The 20,294-nt window shown below is 60.0% G+C and overlaps 1 protein-coding gene across 1 annotated transcript in view; it reads left to right on the top strand.

Annotated features, from left to right (window-relative positions):
* The first annotated feature begins 8,836 nt into the window (after positions 1-8,836).
* ARHGEF10 (Rho guanine nucleotide exchange factor 10) overlaps positions 8,837-20,294 on the top strand; it is a 43,926-nt gene continuing 32,468 nt past the window's right edge. The window contains exons 1-7 of the mRNA XM_090258725.1: positions 8,837-8,894; positions 13,334-13,404; positions 15,353-15,511; positions 16,137-16,424; positions 18,135-18,198; positions 18,433-18,509; positions 20,062-20,118. Of these exons, the coding sequence (XP_090114851.1) occupies positions 13,368-13,404; positions 15,353-15,511; positions 16,137-16,424; positions 18,135-18,198; positions 18,433-18,509; positions 20,062-20,118 (682 nt within the window). The 5' untranslated portion in view covers positions 8,837-8,894; positions 13,334-13,367. The remainder of the gene's footprint in view (positions 8,895-13,333; positions 13,405-15,352; positions 15,512-16,136; positions 16,425-18,134; positions 18,199-18,432; positions 18,510-20,061; positions 20,119-20,294) is intronic.

Below are 20,294 nucleotides of genomic sequence, written 5' to 3'. Positions count from 1 at the left end.
TGCCATGTGCCCACCATGCAGTCGCCACACACCCACCATGTGCCTGCCACACGCCTGCCACGCACCCACCACGTGCCTACCACGCACTCCCCTGCTCCCAGGTGGGGCTGTTGCCTCCTGCTCCTCATCTCTGTTCTGTGGGGTTTGTCCTTTCTCCACAGTTTGAACAAGTCATTTTAGCCAGGTTTTGGGAGGGAGCAGAAGTAAACTGGTGCCCAGGCTCCGTATTTAACTGCAGCTCCTCAGACCCTTCTGTTCGTGTTCGGCTGTATTTTATTTCATTGACAAAACTGACTTCTCAGCTCCTACACTGGATATGACAGAGACCCCCAGTGTTTCCATGAAATATGATTTCATAGAAGCTAGATGGGGGGGTCGTGAGGAAACTTCTGGTGGTATGAAGTGCAGACAAGAACTGGACGTGGGCATCACAGAAATGGAAAGCATTTCAGATTGGGGCTGTGAAGAATTTCCTATAAAAATAGTTAGCGGATCAATCCCATCTCACTCTGGATGTTCTTGGAATATGAGGTAAGCCTGTGGGTTTGCTGGTAAATAAAATGAAACTCGATCCCAGTGGGGGAGAAGGGGCTTGGGGTGTGTCCTCTGACATGGCCAGGGTCCTGACCGTGGCTCCGGTGACACAGCTGTCCTGTGTGTATTGAACTGCACAGTAAAATGCCAAAGCAAAGGGAACCACCGTACACTGGAATTTCCTTGGAAAATTTTTTCAGGAGTGCTTTACGTTGGTCAATAGAAAATTATTTTTTATTATTACTGTTTCTGAGTATCATAAAAGTGCCACACGCTGGGTCATTCAATAAACGAACCTGTTAGATAGTGGCCGCGTGTATTTTCCCCGGATAAGCCTTATCTGCTCCCCTCTGGAGGCAGCCTGCTGGCCTCAGGACGGGTTTCCATAAACGAATGAACACTGACAGGCCTAACACCGCAAGTTTAAAACCGCTATAATCGCAGGTTTAAAAACGTTTGACTTCAGGTTTTAAAGCCCAGTCACTGCATCGCCTCCTTGTTCTGTGTGGGCCTTCGGGGACTTGGGGCCATGAGGCCCTTGTCTCCCACCTGCTCATGTGAGCAGCTGTTCGGAGCAGGTTGTTTTAGCTCCAGGGGTGAGTCATGGTCCAGCCGGTGGGACATGCTGAAATCACCGGCAGCTGTCCTGGGTGCGAGGAGCGGGTGACATGCTGCACCCAGCCCCACCCCCACCCCCGGACCCCTGAGGGCAGAACTCTGAATGAGACGCACCCCTGAGTGAGCCGCCTGACCTCAGGAGTTCAGAGACGGGAGCGGCACTGGGCGGAGGGACTAACCTGCCGGGGATGACCCAGGCAGACGGGCTGAGGGGCACAGGTCCGCTCACACGTGTGCAGGGTGTTGGCTGCAGAGGGGGTCGTGGGGGCCCAGGTCCAAGCGGTCAGCTCCCCAAGCTGCGCTCTGCTTTGTGCACTGGAGCTGTGGAGGCGGCGGGGCACAGGAGAGCCTTGTCAGGGGAGAAACCCAGCAAAGGGCCCTCTCAGTAACCAACACCTGGAGGCGGCGGTAGTGGGAAATAAGAGAAGCAGAGCAGGCTTTTCAGCCTCAGGTGAAACTTGAACCTTCCAGCTTTCCTGCAACACGCAGCAAACAGCCTCTCAGCCTCCCCAGTGGTCCATAGTGATACGGGGCCCCCCCGCCCCATTGTAAAAGGCTGTGTCACCTCTACAAGGAAGTATGCGCTTGGGCCTGTTGGCTTGCTTTCCCGTTTTAATCGGATGCGATTGCCATATAATGCCGTGTTAGTTTCAGATGCACAGCGACACGATCTGGTATTTGTGTCCATCGCAAAATAATCACACACGGGACTAGCTGACGTCCGTCACCCGCGCAGATCCAAACTTTTCTTCTGATGAGAACTTTTAAGATCTACTCGCTTAGCAACTTTCAAGTGGATGACGAAATGTTAACCCTGTTGTACACACATGCCCAGGACTCATCTTACACAGGAGATGGTTCCTTTTGACCCCCCACCCCCCACCCCCCCGTGTACCTGGGAGCTCAGCGATGATCCTACCGCACCTTCTCTCTGCGTCACGTGGGTAACACGTGGGCGTCTTGGCAGGACCAGCTGGAGGATCAAGGGGGTGTCATGAGGTTCCCTGTAACACTGACCCTAACAGGATCGGAGAGCGTGCAGAGGCCCCTGGAGCTGGGGAGCTGGGGGTGAGGACTGGGGGCAGCGACAGGCAGGCGTGATGGACGTCACGTTCTCCACGTGCTGCGGGGCCTCCTGGATCCGGGCTGGGCCGGTGCGATAGGCACGACGCGTGAGGTCGGACAGGTGGAGGGAGTCCAGCTGCCGGTTGTTGATGGAGAGGGCGAGAGAGCACGAGGAGCTCCGACTGGGTCCGGAGAGTGCCGACTGCGACCGAAAGGGCCGAGGAGCCCTCCGCGGCCGAGTATTGACGAGCAGGGCCGAGTGGTGGCGGGGAGGGCCGAGCGGTGTGGACGGAAAGAGCCGAGGGTGGATGGGAAGCCCAGCGGTAAGGACGGAAAGAGCCGAGCTGTTGGATGAGCGAACCGAGCGATGTGGACGGAAAGAGCCGAGTGTGAACGGGAAGAGCCGAGGGTGGACGGGAAGCCCAGCGGTAAGGACGGAAAGAGCCGAGCTGTTGGATGAGCGAACCGAGCGATGTGGACGGAAAGACCCGAGCGATGTGCACGGAAAGAGCCGAGGGTGGACGGGAAGACCCGAGGGCCTGCAGAGCAGAGGCGGAGCCAGTCGAGCGCTGGGGTAGCTGGGGAGACGCGGAAGGACTCGTCTAGTCCGCGGAGGCCCCGGGGCCGCTGGCCCAGCCCCGTCGGAGCTCAGCGCCGAGACGCCGACTTGGTGCCCCCCGCAGCCCCGCACGGACAGCGGTCTGTCCCGGGACGTGGTCGCCACCGCGGGACAGGCGCGGCTGCTGACGCGGATCCCGACTCTGCCGGGCCCGTCCCCAGCCGGCAGCCGGGGCGCGGGGCTGGGGCACTGATTCTGTCCTGACTCTACGCCATCCCCTCCCTGCCCCCTCGCGGCTCCAGCCGGACCCGCCCCGACGCCACAGCCCAGCGGTTCCCGTCGCTGGACGCCCCGCGCGTAACGCGTCCGCGGGAGGCCGGGTCCCGGCACCGCCCTGACAAATTCGGGCAGGTGCCCGCCCGTCCGCAGCCTCCTCCTCGGAAACACCTGCCCCCCCCGCCCCCCCCCCCCCCGGCTTGCGAGGGGCCGATTCGTGAAGGACGGTGTGACTGTGACTCAGTGGCCCGTTTGCTCTTCGGAGGTTCCGGATCCGCGGGGTCCGAGGTCGCGGTTCCCCGGCGGCGCCGGGCTCGGGCAAGCGCAGCCTCGGCGGGACCGCCAACAGCACTGGGCCGCCCCGCGTCCCGGACGCTGCCATTGCTGGCGCCCAGCGCGTTCGAGGCTGCCGGGCCCGCTTGTCCCGGAACCCAAGCCCCATCTTTGCACCCGGAGACCGGGACGACCCGCGGTGTCCCAGGTCCGCGCCGAGCCCGGGGAACATTAGCATTAGGAGCGGGTTAGATTTCCGGGGGCTGGAATGTCCCGGCGTCGTTTCAGCGGACTCCCAGCCCGGGGAGGGGCAATGACTACAGTCCGGATTGTCCACGACGCTGTAAAGAGGGCACAGTTGGGTGCAGCCGGAAACCCAGCGCGTGGCCTTGCGCAGGAGCGGGAGCGGACCCGCGAGTCCCTGAGACAAGAGCCTGGGACTGCATGTTGTCCTGGGTGTGGGCAGCGGGGGTCACCTGGGCCTCCTATTTACAGATAACACCGGGAGAGTCAGCGTCCTGCTGAGAGCAGAGGAGGCTCGTGAAGTTCAGGGTCAGCCCAGGGGGATGGGTCAAGGTTGGAGTGAGAGCACAAAAGTGGACCGAAGAGAACAGGTTCCAGGTCGGTTAGCAGCTGCTGGGGAGCTCGCTGCAGCCACGTGGTCTCAGCCGCGGGCCCCTGCTGCTCAGCAGCCTCTCTGTGCCCGGGTCCTTCGCTCCCTTCCCTGCTGCCGGGTCCTCCCTGAGCGCCCGTAGAGGGTGTCTGGTGGCAGCCCACTGCTGGGCCACTTCGTAGTAGCCCGGGCCCCAGGTCTCCTACTGTGACGGGAGCCTCAGACACGCGGACGCACGGGCTGGTGTGCCTGCAACCACAGCGCCGTCTGTCCTAGGCACGAAGGCCTCCCGCGCCCAGAGGCCCTGAGAGTTAGAGCTGGTTGTGGCAGGAGCAGCGCAGAGCCTTCTAGACCCCCTGAGGGAGCGTGTGCTGCCAGCCCCTTGGCTCCCAGGAGGAGAGGCGGTGGGGGAGGGCAGGGAGGAGGTGGAGGGGCGTCCTGTGGTCTGGCCTGTGTGAAGGCAGAGACAGACAAGGCCCTTCTGGTCACCCTCTGTCCTCCCGCTCAGCCGGTGGGGCCCTGGGGAGCCCACACGCCGGTCATCTCACTTCAGGCCTTCGCTTCACCCGCCCCTCCCTGCCCTTGTGCTGGTCTCCTTACGGGGGAGCTGCCTTCCCTCCGAGAGACCCCCCTGCCCCCACGCACTGGAGAAGGAGCAAAGCAAGGGAACAGCTCCCTCCTTGTGTTGTTGGGCGTGCGGGAACAAAAAGGTCCCTGTCTGGGGCCAGGACAGTGCCCCCTCCCCCAGAGCCTGCGGCCCATCGGAGCTGCCACAGGGCAGGCACCCCGCCAGCCCCCCCTCCCCCGCTTATCTCTGGCTTCTCCTCTGTCCCTGGACTTGTCCCTTTGGCCTGCTCTCTACCATCCACCCAAGCAGAGTGGACGGACAGAGGAAGGAGTGAGGGACATGCAGAGAGGGGCGCTGAGAAAGCAGGGTGTGGCCTGAGCTCCTGTCCCTGTCTGTCGCCTCCTGGGGACCCAGGCCTGGGCTGGGTTGATGCCTCCACTGGTCATTCATGCGGAGATGGATTGGCAGGTGTCTGGGCTCAGGTGCAGACATTCAGTCACCCCCACGGGGGGGTGGGAGGTGGGGGCTGGCATTTGCCAGGAACCCTCCTCATGGCGGGAGCCGCCCTCTGCTGGTAAAGGGGAGCAGCTGACCCAGGGGTGACTGTTTACCTGCCTTGCCCTTTCCCCATCCTTTGCATTCCTTTCCTGGAGCGCGCACCATTGTTGACTCCGGCCAGAAGTGCTGCAGTTGTGTCTGAAGGCCAGGGGCTGCCGTCCGTCCTGTGAAGGCGGGAAGCTGCAGGGCCCCCCCAGGGGCTGCCCTGGGCAAAGCAGCAGGAAGGCCCCCACTGGGGCGCAGGTGCTTCTCTGGGGAGACCCATGGAACTTGGGGGCATCCTGGTGTGTCTGTGTGGGCGTGGAGCCAGGGGACCGCAGGGGCGCAGACAGCCTGCACTGTTGCCCAGCGTCCCACTGGACAGTCAGGGCTGCACGAAGCTGTTTGTAGCTCTTGGGCCCTAACACCAAGTTCTGTCGCACATGTGAGCACACAGACCTGAGTCCCTGTGACCAGAACCGTGACACCCAAAGAATCTGGCCTGACATGGTGTGTGAGACGGTGCCTCTGGGGGTGTGACGGGTGTGTTCCCAGGCCGGCTTCTCGCGGTCTTGGGTGATGGACCGGGCGCGGCTTGGCTGCGGTACGATGGACACAGTATAACCTGCATGGAACCGAAGGGCAAGCCAGGAGGCCTGGATGAGGGTCTGCACTGTGACCGTCCCCCAGCCACAGAGGCGAGTGTTCCCCTCCCCCACTCAGGACCGCCCGCCTGCCTTCAGCCTGACTCCGGAAGGGGACTCCCGCTAACGGAGTCCCTCGGTTGTTTCATTTTACACCTTCATAAAGATGCGCACAGACCAGCTGAGTGGAAAGGGACTCACCACGTAGTGAACTGTGAGCTGTTACTGAGTGGTCACCTCAGGGTGTGTCTGGAACGCTGTCCTCAGGGGGCAGATGTGCTTTGCCAGGGTGGCTGTCCCCAGTCTGTAGCCTCTTGTCACCAAGCCTGTCCCCTGGTAAGTGGGGCAAGTGTGGGTGGCAAGCACACAGCCCTGTGGGCAGGGCCCGGTGCCAATAGGCCTGCGGAGAACCTACTGGGGGAGCTGAGCTGGGCCTGCACGGGAGGAGGTATCAGTGCACATGTGCCCCCACGTGCCCCCCAGGGGTCCAGCCCTGTATTTGGTATCAGGAGGTCCAGACGACACACCCTGAGAGCACCTGGAGAGGGGCCTGCAGACGCAGGAGACCCGCGGCAGTGGCCCCTGGTCTCTGAGTTCTGTAAGTGCAGCCAGGGCACCGGGGGATGTGCCCCACTTCCTCCACAGCACGCCTGTCCCCTGCAGGGACCTCTCGGAGTGACGGCTGCCATCCCCCTTGGGACCCTGACCGAGTGGCACTGGGTGAGGCCCCTTGTTGACTGGCTGCCATCACCCATGTTGACAGTCATTTGACCATGAGTCTGTTAGCAAATGCTTCATGGGTCACTCTGGGCACATGCCAGGCAGGGCAGTGCCCTCAGCACATTCCCATGTCATGCCCCAGTGGCCACACTGTGACAGGCACAAACCCTGTTCACACGGGAGGACCTGAGGCTCCGTGAAGATGTCACTTGTCCAAGGCCGCCCGGCCAGGCGGTCAGCAGATAGACTCAGAGGCCAAATTCCAAAGCCTGTTGTGTTTGCCAGCGGACAATGCGGTCTATTGAGCCAGCACATCTGGGAGCCGGGCTCTCTCTCCGCTGGTGCTGCCTCAGCTCCGGGGACAAGGTCTGCGGTGTGGCCACCAGCGAGGGGCTGGAGACAGGCAGCCCCCAGGAGGTGTTGAGATTTATTGCTAGGAATTGGCTTGTTCTGAAATTCTGGAGCCATGTCTAAAATAAAGCCATAGTCATAATAAAAAGAAAACCAGAAAGTCCCTACATGTTTGCCATATCTCATGGGTCAGAAAGGGAATCCGAATGGAAATCTGCACTTTCCCACAGCTGAGCAAACGAGCTAGGAGGACCTGAGTCTGAACCCCAAGTTCTCTGTGCCCCTGCCCACCTGGGGCACTGCCTCGTGGGCCCCCCACTGTCCTTCCTGGTTGCCCTGAGCTTATGGGCAGTACGGCCACAGGGAAACACGGAAGCTGCGCTCTGCTCTGTGCCTCTGGTGCTGGGGCTAGTCCTGTCCCCATAGGCCCCAAAACAACAGGATTTCTTGGTAAAAAATGGTGACGCAAGAGCAGCTTCTTGACCGTCAGTTTTTGAAAACAAACTTGTGAACCATCTACGAGAAACATGGGTTCAATATGTTTTCTTTCTTCTGAAAATAAAAAAAAAAAAAGATGGACCCAAATTATGATTTGGCTCACTGAGCACACGCTCTTGCCAGACACCACCGCGGTGGGGTATTTGTAAGAGTTCCCCCTTTTACACTCACCCACGATCCGGAGGTTGCCAGTCACGTTTCTAGATGGTGAGTTGGACCTGAGGTGGTTCAAGATTTAAGTCTCAGAAGATAAATCAGGGTCCCCTTGCTGAGTCCATACATGGCACTGCATGTGTTTCTTTCTTATTTCTGCCTGCTTGACCAGAAAACATAATTACCAGGGTATTCATGCCATTTACCACTTTACCTATTGGCCAGGACCCTCACAATAACTAGAAGGCCTTAGAATAAAATATTCAAAGAACCCTCGGAATGGAGACTAAAATGTTTCCGGTATTAAAGTCACTGAGAGGGAAGATGTCTTCTGACCAGTTCATGCTCTGGTACCTCTGCCGTGTGCTGTAAGATAGGTCCGAAATAGTATTTAAAAGTAGCTCAGCCCGTTTCCATAAAACAAGCAAATGCTAATAATAACCATCGCTAAAATGTTGCCTTAGGTACTTACTGTTACCTGTTCACTATCCTTTGTAGCCTTTATGTGTTAGCGACGATTTACATTAGTCAAAACTTGCAGGAAAGAACTTCTGAGCATAGGCGCTGTAAGGGCGCTAAATGTTGAAATTAGGTTTGTGCCGTTTAGCTACTTTGTATTTATTCTAGAAGCCAGGGTGCCGGGCAGTTCAGACTTGTGTTTCTTGCAGATTCAGAGCCGTGGGCGGGAGGGGGCTTTGACACTTCTGCCTGCGTGACCAGGGAACAGGTAACGTTCTTGTTCTGTTGTCCTTTGGTTACTTTGTATTCTTGTTAAAGATGCTTTGTCTGACTTTTCTCCCTTTAGCAGTAACTCTAAGAATCTTTTGTTTCCTTTTTAGTTACAAACTAAATAAAGGCTTCCGGGCAGCAGAAGGGCGGCCTCTCGCGCATCCGGACCCCGGCCCCGCGTCTGTGCGGACCCCACCTGGGCGGGGCTGGGCGCGATGGGGAGCGGGAAGGTGCGGCTGTGCCTCCCTCCTGGCCCTGAAAGGCTACAACGGATGTTCCTGGGGAGGGTGCCCGGGAAAAGGAGCTTCCGGCTTTAAAATCGCCTCGGAAATGTGTGAAATCGGTGCCTTTCCAAGGGCCCAGGACTGGGCGCCCGAGCGCTGCGGACCTTCGCAGGATCCAGGACGGGCCGCCAGGAAGGCGGGTCGCGGAGGGAAGGGGCGGTGCCCTGGGGTGGTCGGTCCCGCGCCCCCTGCCCACGCGTGCGCGGCCGGGCGGGGCGTTGGACCGAGGGTTGCAGGGGGGAGTGCGGGTGGCCACGTGGCCTCTAAGGAATGCGCGGGCGCGGGGGCGGGGCGCGGCCGAGGAACGGGCAGGTAATTCAGCCAATGGGCTCCTGGCACCGTCCGGGAAGGCCAATCACGAACTGGAGGTGGAGCTTCCCCCCTGTGGGCGGGGCCGGGGCGCATCCCCGGGCGGAGGACGCGGGGCGGGGAGAGGGGCGCTCGGAGGTACGGCGGCGGGGGTCCGGGCGGGGTGAGTGCGGGTCTTGGGGACGGGGGAGCGGGGGTCTCCGCCAGTTGGTCGCCGGCCCGGGTCTCCCCCAACTTTAGCGGGGTGCCCCCTCCTCTAACCAGTGACAGTGAAGGTAACGGGGCTGCGAGCAGCGCCCCAACTTCAGCTGGCGGCCCCTATCTCCTGGGCACAGGGCAGGTAATGGGTGAGACCCTGGGAGTGGCCCCCATCCCCGTTTTCAGCGGGGGGTCCTCGTCCCCCGGGGACCACGGCGATGGGCCCGAGGTTCCAAGGACAGCGGGGAAGGTGCAGGAGGGACCCCGGCCGCTGGAGGCTGGAGAAAGCGCGACCCCACTGACGCGGCTGAGCATAGCTGGGGCGTTTTTGTGGGGAGCAGTCGCTGACGCTTTCCTGTGACGGCAGGAGCCCTTGGCCCACTTAGGGATGAAGGTAGTTGCTGAAACTCCCCTGTGCGAAGCGCCCCCTCGCCGGAACCTGCCACTGCTGCCCAGGCTGGAGGTGCGCGGCCGCTGCCAGCAGGTGCCGGTACCCCGCCGGGGCCCTTGGCCCTCTGGGGGACCCCAAGTGCTGGACGGAGACATCCGAGCGGATGCCTTGGCTTTTAATGGGATGCCAGTGCCCTGCGGAGGCGGCAGACGTGCGTGGTGCAGTGACTTCGCCTGGAGGTCCACGTTCTCGTTACCCCAAGCGCAGGGGCTTCTGTTCTTTCCTCTGGCTGAGCCGCCGAGGAAGTTGGGTCGCTGCCGTGAGTCTGGGTTTCCCGCAGGAGGTGCTTCGTTTCCTTCCAGGGGGTTAGCACAAGAGATGCCATTTTCATTGTCATTTATTGCTTAAAATACATTTTAAACATCCCTTTTATAGGAAGTAACTCCCGCTAGAAAAGAACGTTGAGGGGAACGGTTTGTGTATTTTAAAATGTAATCTGCCCCCTGAGCTCCGACAGCGTTTATTTGCTCGGCCCCCGGATATGGTAGAGTGGCCCTTAGGTGCAGAGCATCCTTGGACTCAGACGCAGACACCACGGCTCCTTGGCAGTAAGAAAAGTCATTCCTGGCCCGTGCTGTTTCGTAATTGATTAGTGCCTCCATCCAAGGAGTTTAGATAATCAGGGAAGAAGTAAAATTCCAAGTTATTCAGAACAGCTTTTTATCTTATACAAGTTAAGCCTGACTTGCTAGTTTTACCACATTCATCCTCCTGGTGTTTTGAGATGCACATTTTCTCCGGAGCGTTTCTGTGGGGAAGTTAGAGGCGGGTTCTCTGGGAATAGGGGACAGCGGTCTGGCGGGGGGTGGGGGTGGGGTCTGGGTGGACTTCATCTCACAGCACCTGGGTTTACTCACAGACATGCTGGAAGGCATCGGTGCGAAAGGCTCTTGAAACTGACCATGTTCTGTCTCAGTTAGAGCAGAATAAAGATGCGGAGTTTTGGCTGTACTACTCTATAAATGATAAGTTTTGAAAAAAGGGGGTCATAAAACTTTAGAAGCCCTGTTGCAGGGAACATTCTTCTTTTGTTGCATCAGGCATCACAGACATGCTGCAGAGAAGGATTCAGACCTGGAGATACTGAGCATGTGAATGTTTAATTCATACGTTGTAGTTTGCACAGGCGGAGAGGTAGGTGGGCAACATAGGACAGGCGGGGAGCGCAGGTGTGAAACATTGATGAGGTAGGACCCCAGCGGGACCCCAGCGCTCAGTGCAGCCTCCTGGAGGTGCCGTTTGGAAGAAGGAGGGGCCGTCCTGGGAGCTGGCTGGTAGAGGGGAATTCCGGGGCTGGGGAATCTGGGCCAGCGCCCAGAGATGAGGCCACAGCTTCGTTCTGCAGGGGGTGTGGCTCCGGGCCAGACCCAGAGGGCGCCATGCTCTCCTGTGTCACAGGTGGTGGGCGTGAGTGGGCCCTGCCTGGGTGCAGGGAAGACGCAGGTGCAGAGCTGGCAGAGGACCTTCTCACCTGCCACCAGCCCCTCCCATCACGCCCCCTCCTTGCCTGGTCTTCCTAACCCGGTTCAGCCTTACGAAAGCTGCCAGGCCGAGGAGTTTGTATTTGCTTCTTTATTTGCTCTTGTGTGTGAATTTTCAGCATCACCAGTCATTTCACAAAAATGACCAGTCAGAGGCCCGCGTCGCATTCTTCTGCTTCCTGCTCTTCTCCATATCCTGGCAGGTGTGCTCACCTGCTCCTAGAAAGGGCCGTCTGTGAGCTGTCGATGTTTCCTATTTGTATTAAACAGTGTTTAAAAGACTGTAAAATATTAAAAATACTTGTTTTAAGGTTTAAAGCTTTTCTCTTCCACAAACCGATTTTCAAAGTGAGATACAGTGTCCCAGCTGTCCTGTGCGGTGGCCATGGCGCAGGGGAGCTTGGAGAGGGTGGCCTGTTCAGGGTCCCGGGCTCGGTGTGAAGCGCGTGCTCCGGCGGGGGCAGCCAGGCCGCTGGCTCCGCAGGGGACCGCCGACCAGTCCAGGCCCAGAGTCGACTCCGTGAGTCCCTGGGGGAAGTTACGAGGGAAGCGGAAGGAGTGGGTCCTCTCTGGGCTGACGCCTGTGTGGCGAGGCCGAGGAGTCTCCAGGCCACAGGCTGTGCGTCTGAGCCAGGCCGGGAGCAGGATGTCTGCGGTGGGGACCAGACCCTACACGTGGACGTCATTATTATTTTTAAAGAAAGCAATGTGGACATTCAAACCCCAAATTGTATGCATGCTTGAATTTGAACTTCTGGGATCACTCTTTCGAGTGGTTAGAGGGCTGACGGGACAAGAGAGGCCAGGGATGCGCTGGACGGAAGTGTGCTGTGTGCCGGGGCCGTTTGTGCCGTGTTTCTCTGGCCGGGCGAGAGTGGCGGCTTCGGCCAGGTCTCTGATGGCCGGCACGTGCGGAGGCCAATTGGAGTGAGAGTCTTCACACTGACACATGCCATCTGCCTGCCGTGGGCGGGGAGGCTTCAGGCCGGGGCCCGAGAGCCTGGGGTTGGGAAGTGTAGTCAGGCTTGGGCACGCGGAGTCGCTGGGCTGCGCTCACGGGCCAGGCTGGGCCTGACTTCAGCCTGAGCGAGTCGGGCACCTGCCGAGCAGATAGTCAGGCAAGAGTTCCGGGTGGGGGTCCCTGCGGACGCGGCCCAGCGACGGGGAGACTCATGGTGAGCACAGCGCAGAGCCAGAGCCCCTTTGCTGCCAGGGGCTGAGCTCGGGGGACAGAATTCGGCCTGTCTTCTCACTCAGCCTGCGTGCAGGCCTGAGCCCGGGCCACAGCAGACCGGGCTGCTACCTGGTGGCAGCCCAGGGGGCGGGGAGCGGCAGGCGGGGGTCGGGGGGCCTCACCGGAACTGCCCTGCCCCTCGACTGCAGGTTCCATGGGGCTTCAGCTGCTCCCCGGAAGTCGAAGCGGCACAGGCTGTGTACCCCCTGAGTGCCAAACCGCCACCTCCTGTTCATTAGGTGACAGCACCTTGCAGTGGGGGTGGGCCTCCAGGCGGGCTGCCCCACAGGTGCGTGGGGGGAGCGTGCAGGTGGGGGCCGTGGACGCAGGCCCGTGGCAGGGGGGCGGGCGTCAGCGCCCTTCCCCACTGTGCGTTCCCCGCTGTGCCGTCAGGATCCTGGAGATCCAGCAGGGTTGCGTCTGCAGGCTTGGCTTGCGGAGCAGACTGCGCTGGTCACCTGACCCTTCTGCTGGGAGTGGGCGGGCGGACGGTGTAGCCCTGGATGCAGGGGACTGCTTGTCTCTGTGGCGGCAGCGAGGGACCCGCCTCCTCCTGATTGCTTGGACGAGGTTTTCCTGCTAGCCCGCCGGGAAACAGGAAATGTAACGCAGACGGGCAGAGACCAGTCTAAGAAAGCCTTCGGCCTCGGTCTGATGCTGGGCGATCAGTTCTTCCTTCAAAACCTGAAGTCTGGCCCTGGCTGGCGTGGCTCAGTGGACTGAGCACTGGCCTGTGAACCAAAAGGTTGCAGGTTCGATTCCCAGTCAGGGCACTTGCCTGGGTTGTGGTCCGGGTCCCCAGCTGGGGATGCGTGAGAAGCAATGATCAATGTATCTCTCACACAGATGAGCCTCTCTCTCTTTCTCCCTCCTTTCCCTCTGTCTAAAAGCTAATAGATAAAAATTTAAAAAACAGCGACCCAAGACTGTGGCTGGAGGAGGAGGGGACACAAGTGTAACCTGCACACTCACCTCCTTGCAGCCTGTGCCCTGGGGGTGACAGAGGAGGCTTTGGGGTGTTGGGCAAGGAGGGGTCCGGCCGTGAACCCCGGGGCAGAAGTCAGGCCCTGGCTCCCGCTCTGGGGCTCCCGCGGCTCTTGGGTTTCGCCCCCGGTTATTTATGTGTCCAGCAGGTGGTGCCCTGATTGCGGTCCAGGGTCTCCCCTGGGCTGTCCCTGCGGCACCTTGTGGGCCTTGGGCAGCGGCCCACCTGCTCTGACCCCTGTTTCCTCCCACAGGGCTGCCCAGGGCCCGGGCATCAGAGCTGGTGGCATGGACCCATCGGAGCCACCTGCCCCCGCTCCCGAAGGTAAGGACTGCACGGTGCTGGAGGCCTGTGAGCGGTGACGGTGGCAGTGGTGGGGCTTCTCTGCGCCCCCAGAGCCCAAGTGCAGCTGTGCGGCTGCCTGCCCTCCGGGCCTGCCTGCGGGCTCCGTGCCTGGCTGTGCGTTTCTGGCCTCAGTTCTGTCCCGTTGGCCCGTGTGCGTGTTTGTGCCAGGACTGCACTGCATGGGGTGTTGGTACGTGAGCAAGGAGTCACCCAACACTGGCGCCTTGGCCGTGAGCACAGGCCCAGGTGACGGAAAAGCAGTGGTGGTGGGGGGGTGCCTTTGCTCAGGGACATCACTGTGCAGCACAGGTCCCGGCCGGCCCGGGGCCACCGCAGCCAGGAGGAGGCCGGGAAGGGCTGTGAGCAGCCCCTTGTGGGGGAGCCGCGGCAGCTGCTGCCTCTTAAAAACTTGTTCTTCTTCGTTTCTTTGGTTTAAAGAATATGAGAATGAAAAACGATTGGCCTTCATCAGAAACAAGAGAAACATTCTATCTTGGGTAAAACTTTCCCATTGTAACTATCGCTTTCTAGGCCCTGAGAACAAAAGGTGTAGCTTTTATCTCAACTTACAAAGGATATTCTTTCATTCTCTCGGGGTGTCCGTGGGGTGTCTCATCTGTTCTGTAGGGGCTGCTCCCGGGCTTGAGCAGCCTGGAGGTCGGGGTCGGGGGGGCACTGGTCCCAGCTCGGGGTTCCCCAGGCACTGTGGCCCCTGTCCCCGCTCTGAGGGCCAAGGGCCTGGGCTGACTGCTGGCGCCAGGCTGGGGCCCTGCAACCTGGGAGCCGTGGGAGTCCCACCGGGAAGCCGGGAGCAGAGCTGCGTGGCTCCCGTGACGTCACAGTCTTCCAGGCGCCCAGGATGGGAGACTCTCTGGACATTAGAAGCAGAAGGACCAGTGACAGGCTGATTCCTGGTGCTGAGACCCTGAGTCCGGGGAGTGATCAGGGGAGCAAAGTTTCCCCGCTGGCATGGAAGGTCATTCCAGGGGGAACAGAGGAGAAGAGGCCCATCGTCGCTGCTGCAGGGCCCATTGGCCCGGCCTGGGGACAAGTCACCGGGCAATTTTATAACGTTTTAATTCCAGTTATGTACTTTTTTCCTACAAAAAATAATAGAGGGAGAGAGAGAAACATTGCTTTGTTGTTCCACTTGTGCATCCTTGGTTGATTCTTGTAGGTTCCCTGACTGGGGATCAAGCCCACAGCCTTGGCCCATCGGGACGATGCTCTAACTGAGCTACCCGAGCAGGGCCTGCAACATTTTTTTAAAAAGATTTTATTTATTTTTAGAGCGGAAGGGAGGTAGAAAGAGAGGGAGAGAAACATCACTGTGTGGTTGCCTCTCGCACGTCCCCAACTGGGGACCTGGCCCGCAACCCGGGCCTGTGCCCTGACTGGGAATTGGACCTGTGAGCCTTTGGTTTGCAGGCCAGTGCTCAGTCCACTGAGCCGCACCGGCCAGGGCTGCGGCATTTTCTAAAGCCGGTCGCCCTCTAGTGGCTTCAGATGGCCGCCCAGGCAGCCGTGGGAGAAGTCTCCTGGGTGGGCTGTAAATCACGCCTGTCCACAAATCCTCGCACTTCCCGCGCTCTGGGTCAGGAACCTAGTGGCCCCAGGGTCCCCACCGGGTAGGTCCCGGGTCAGGGGACCAGGAACAGCAGTGTGGCGCCCGCTAGGGGCTGAGCAGACTCGGGGTTCATGCAGTCAGCGTCTCAGTGCGGAAAGTGCGCTTGCTTCCTCCGTCCTCTTCCTCCTCAGACTGGGAGTCCTGGTCTCGCGTGAGGAATCCCCGGCCGCTGAGCCCAGGCCAGGCCGGTGGGCCAGGCTCCGCCGGGTGCCTCGGTCGCTGCTGGTCTTCGATCAGGGTGTGAAGATGGTTTTGCTGGTGTAAAGGGCGACACTGTCCTTTCTTTTTCTTAAACGGTAGGAAATGAAGTAAAGTTCGACGCTAACAATAATGAGGAGGAGGAGGAGGGAGAACAGTTCGATTTTGACAGCGGGGACGAGGCTCCAGAGGCTGACCGGCAAGCCCCGGGCGACCTCGCCGCCGGTCCCCAGGGGGCCGAGGCCGCTGCTCCCAGCACGGGTGAGTCCCAGCGGCCCCGGGGACCGGGCCACCCCGCCTCACCTCCCTGTGAGTTGGCCCCCACCGGGGCGGGGGTGTCCTGGGCAAGGGCCGTGCCGTGTGGACGCGGCCGGAGCAGAGGGCGCTCCTGTACACTTGGCCGAGTGTGTCCGACGGATGTCACCTGCTCTTCTGCTTTGGAGGGAGCAGGCGCTCCTGGCCTCTGACGAAGGCGGCCTCCCCGGCGCGTCTCCGCGGCACGGGCACTCGTTCAGTCCAACGCTGTTTCAGAGGAGTCAGGTGCAGGAGTTCAGGGTGCATTTCAGTGGTGAGGGGGCTGCCTGCTGTACTCACTGCTGGCGGACGGGCTGGGCCAGCATCATGTCGCTTTGTCCGTCACCAGAGCCTCGGTAGCTAACGGTCCCAACATCCGGCAGCTCTGACTCACTCCTGTCCATGGACGAGCCGTCCTGGGAGCTGCCAGGCCACGATGCCCACCTGCCCCGGCGCCCGCCTGCCTCGGCCTGTGCCCGCCCTGAAGTCAGGTGCTCCGCACACACCTGTCCAGGCCCAGGGACCTGGGACCCACCAGGGCCGGGGTCACCGCGGCAGGAGGCCTTAGGCCCGATGTTGTGTCTGCCTGCAGGCGGGGACCCCGGGAGAGGAGCAGATGCAGGCGTGCCAGTGGAACCGACGAAACCTGGAGTCCTGGCGAGAGTCAGCCCCTACTCCATCATTGACATCACCCCCTTCCAGGAAGAGCAGCCCCCGCCGCCCGCCCCCGAGGCCGAGCAAGAGAGCCCGAGCCCGCCCGTGCCCAGCGGCTACTCCGTGCCCGTGCCCTGCGGCTACGCGGTGCCCTCCAGCCGGCCCGCGCTGCTGCCCGCCTACTCCAGCCCCGTCCTCGTGCACGCCGGCTCCCTGGACCAGGAAGGTAGGGCCCCTCCCCGCGCCCGTCCTCTCGTTCGGAAGGGGGGAGCTGAGCCTCCAGGCCACCGTGGGTGCATGTTGGGGACCCCCTGGTGTTGCGGATGAATGAAGACTTCTCAGGCAGCCTGTGCTCGGGGAGAGAAGGCCGGCAAATGTCTGAGAGACAGGTGCCTAGACTGCCCTCCTCCAGGGTCTTTCATCGAGTGCAGTCGGCTTCAGTGCTGATCACAGAAAACGTGTTGTTCAGGGATAGCAGTGGAAGGAGCGCTGAGATCCCCCTCAGGTCGGGGTGTGCTGGGCCCACAGACTCCAGAGGCCGTAATACAGGGCGGGCGAGTGCATTCTGAGTTAGAGTTAAAACCTCCGCTGCTGGTACAGTACAGCGGTCAGCGAGGCAAAGGAACAGGGCAGGCTTCCAAGGACACAGCGCATTTTCTCACGGCCCGATTCCCACGGCGCCCACTGGCCACAGCACCGAGGCACGCATGCACCCAGCTTTCCCGGCTTTCTGGTCAGGCCTTACAGGCTTCGTTTCCTTCGCCTGGCCTGCGCAGGGCTCCAGGTCTTGATGCTTTCCTGGGGGGACCCCGACAGGGACACAGTAGAGAGGAGGGTCTCAGAGGCCCTTGTTTGGGAAACTCTGAAGCTGAGTCTGACCAGGGACTCACCCTATCCCGGCCTCCCCACCCCCCAGGCGCTCCCAAGCCTTGCACATTTGGGGGCTTTTATCTCATGTCCTAAAGAGTCCTGACGTGTGCTTATGCTCCCCTGCATCCCCTGATCCTGAATGGCAGGCTCCCCGGGTCGGTCGGTCTGGCTGGGGTCTTCATTCACGGGGCCAAGGGGCCCAGAAGGCTCTCTGTGTGGCCCCCAACACCCTTCCACCGAGTCCCGACCGGTGCCCCTTGGGAAGATGCCTAGCCATTCAGGGGCCTCCAGTGAGCACCCTAAGATTCTTGAAAGATGCTGGGCAGACCCCTGCCACCGAGAATGGGTATCTTTCTACCTGGTGGGAGTGGGGATGTTTCTGAGGGAGCCACGTCCAAGCTTTGTGGGATCTGAGTCCACTGTGGAGCAGATGAAAGTGGTCAAGGGTGGTTCTTGGCATAAAATAAGTTCCTCCTGAAAGGCCTGGCGACAGCATGGCCAATGTAGCCGCCCGTTGGTGAGCACCGGCCTTCGTCCCAAACGGCCACTGTCACTGGACGGGAGACGGACTCCACGTGTGCATGGTTGTGTGCGTGTGGGAATGTGTGGGCATGCGTGTGCATGTGTGCACATGGATGTGTGGCACATGTGAGAGTAGGGAAAGTCTGGCTGTCAGATGTCACAGACTGACGTATTTCTCCCTTGACAATGTCCTGAGGGGGCTGTGCACACATGCTTTCAAATTAACCTCTGTCGCAACTTCCCATGAAAACCCAGGAAGTGGGCGGTGGGGCGGGGAGTGCGATCTTTCTCACTCCAGCTGGGTTTGTCTGGGTGTTTTGTTTCTGGCTGTTCCATAAGACCTTTGGGTATCAGCATTGGAATCCCATTTGGAAAACACTTCATCTAAAAGCTGCAGAACCTTAGCCCTATGACTTAATCATCTTTATGTGAGGATAAGCTTATCATCAATAAGAAACAATGTGTGAGTCATTTTGAGGGTGAAAATCAACTTGCCAAACATTTTTATCAGGCATCAAGTGGTATAAATTTTCTGTCTTAGCAGAAACCCCAGATGTCGCAGAAGACAACCAGTTCAATTCTTTGAGTTCTGAGGACCCAGCAAACAGGTATGTACCACGTTCCTGCTGTGACAGACCCTGTGCTGGGCATTCAGGAGGCGGGCCCAGCACTCCTTCACGAGTAGTTGTGAATGAAAGTTTAAACTCGGGACAGCCCGTAATCCTGTCTGGGAAAACACGCAGCCGGCACGTGTGGCAGCGTGTGTGTGTGTTGGCGCCACTCAGCGGCCCGGCGACGGGGCGGGTTTTCCGTGTGGTAACTGACGGTGTGCTTCCCCGCAGCGAGGATCGGGTCCAGGCCGAGGACAGCGCCCTCGCCCGCTGGGTGGCAGATCCCGCCAACACCGCGTGGATGGAGAGTAAGCAGCCCGCCCACCGGCCTGCCGCCACGCCCGGCGCCGGTGCCAGGCTCCCTCGTGGGTCGTGCCCCGAATCGGGGCTCAGAGCTCTAACGTCCGTTCGCTCACCTGACGCGCTAAGCAGAGCTCTGCAGCCCCAGTCTCGTCCGCCGTCGGGGTGCCTGGGCGTCCCCTCCCTGCACCTCTCTCCCGGCTGCTGTTTCGTGCGCAGATTCCGGTTTAGTTAAACCGCCGCAGGTTCGGGGGCCTGGTACCTTGGCCCCGTCGACAGGCAGCCGTCCCCTCCAAGACACTAACAAGGCCTCCTTCCTGCCAGCCGGGCGCCTTTTCATGGCGGGAGGCGGGGGGCAGGGTGCAGCCACCCCTGACCGGGGGGCCGGCCGGCCTCCTCTGCCACGTGGGGTCCGGGACCGGCGACTGTTTCTAGCTAGAGTTACCCGTTTTTAATTTTAAAAGGAAGAGTGAAGACTGCGCTGCTAATGATCTCTTTCCTTAAGTGCTGGCTCACTGATGTCTGTGACTGTTTTACACGATTGAGTTGCAGGCACCTTAGCCTGCCAGTCAGGAGATTGTCCTGGAACACTTCCTCCTGGTTTTGATCTGACGCCATCGAAGAGCTCGGTGTCAGTAGCTGAATCCGCTGCGGGGGAGGGCAGATTAAATCAGGATCCTTACAGGGTGAAGTGGTCGTCTTGCTATATTCTAGCGATTTTATTTCCAAAGTAAAACTGCTGAATCCCCCACCCTGCTCCCTTCTGCCATCCGGGAGACAGGCCACGGGGCGACGGCGTTTGAAGGGGAGCTCTGGCCTCTAACAGCAGCGCATACTCACTGCGGTTGCAGCGGAAGGCTGCTCCCCACCCTGCGGTGTGGGATGGGACCGGGGTGGGGGTGGGGATGGGGTTGGAGGTCAGAGCAGGAGCTCCCTGCTGTCTCTCCCGTTGCTCGTGGTTTGCGCGTGGGAGGACGTGGAAACCTGGAGCTGAGTGTTGGGCCTGTGGAGGACCCCCCCACGTTTATTTAAGAAGCCGGTGCCCCACATAAGGCTGTTCAGGACATCTTGTCCCGAAAGTCCGCCGTTTCCCTCCTTGCGTGTGGCCGCCTTTGGCATCCAGGGCAGGAAGCATCGCCGCCCCCGGTCAGCTGGGAGCTTCCCAGGTCACAGAGCCGCGCGGAGCAGCCCCTTGACCTCTGACACCGTGCCACCATGTATTTTTCGATGTCAGGACACACGAATGTCCTAAACTTCATGTTTATAAAGGAGCCACATAGAGCTGTGCCAGTGAACCTCAAATAACAAAATAAGTTGACACGGAAACTGTATACGACTCCCTGGGGATATTTCCCAGCGGGTCCGTTTAGAGAGACTCCCTTCAACCCCAGGAAAACTCCTGCCCCAAAAGGATGCTTATGCTTTGGCAGCGTGCCGTTGACCGCCTTGCAGACCTCTGTTGCCTGATTGTAGCGGCGTAGGAAGCCATGCGCCTGTGATGGGTAAATGCACGCAGCTGGTCTGGGCCGGTTTTTACGGTTTTCCCTCTTTTCGTTCCAGCTCCAGAAGAGGCCATTTACGATGACGTGCCGAGGGAGAACTCTGACTCGGAGCCAGGTGTGGTCTTGTCTGGGGTTCACTGTTGGGAGACTCGGTTTCACAGCCATTCCTGTTGGGCATGCAAACGCCTCCGTGTGTGTGTGTGAGATGTTCGTGTTCTGTGTGCTTCGCAGTGTCTCGCTGATACCAGGGGCTGTATCTGCACACGTGCGTGTTTATATCACTCACAACAG

Source organism: Furipterus horrens, unplaced genomic scaffold, assembly GCF_987537825.1.
Source record: "Furipterus horrens unplaced genomic scaffold, mFurHor1.1.pri manual_scaffold_12, whole genome shotgun sequence".
Classification (NCBI taxonomy): domain Eukaryota; kingdom Metazoa; phylum Chordata; class Mammalia; order Chiroptera; family Furipteridae; genus Furipterus; species Furipterus horrens.
This window is presented reverse-complemented; position numbering and strand designations above follow the sequence as displayed.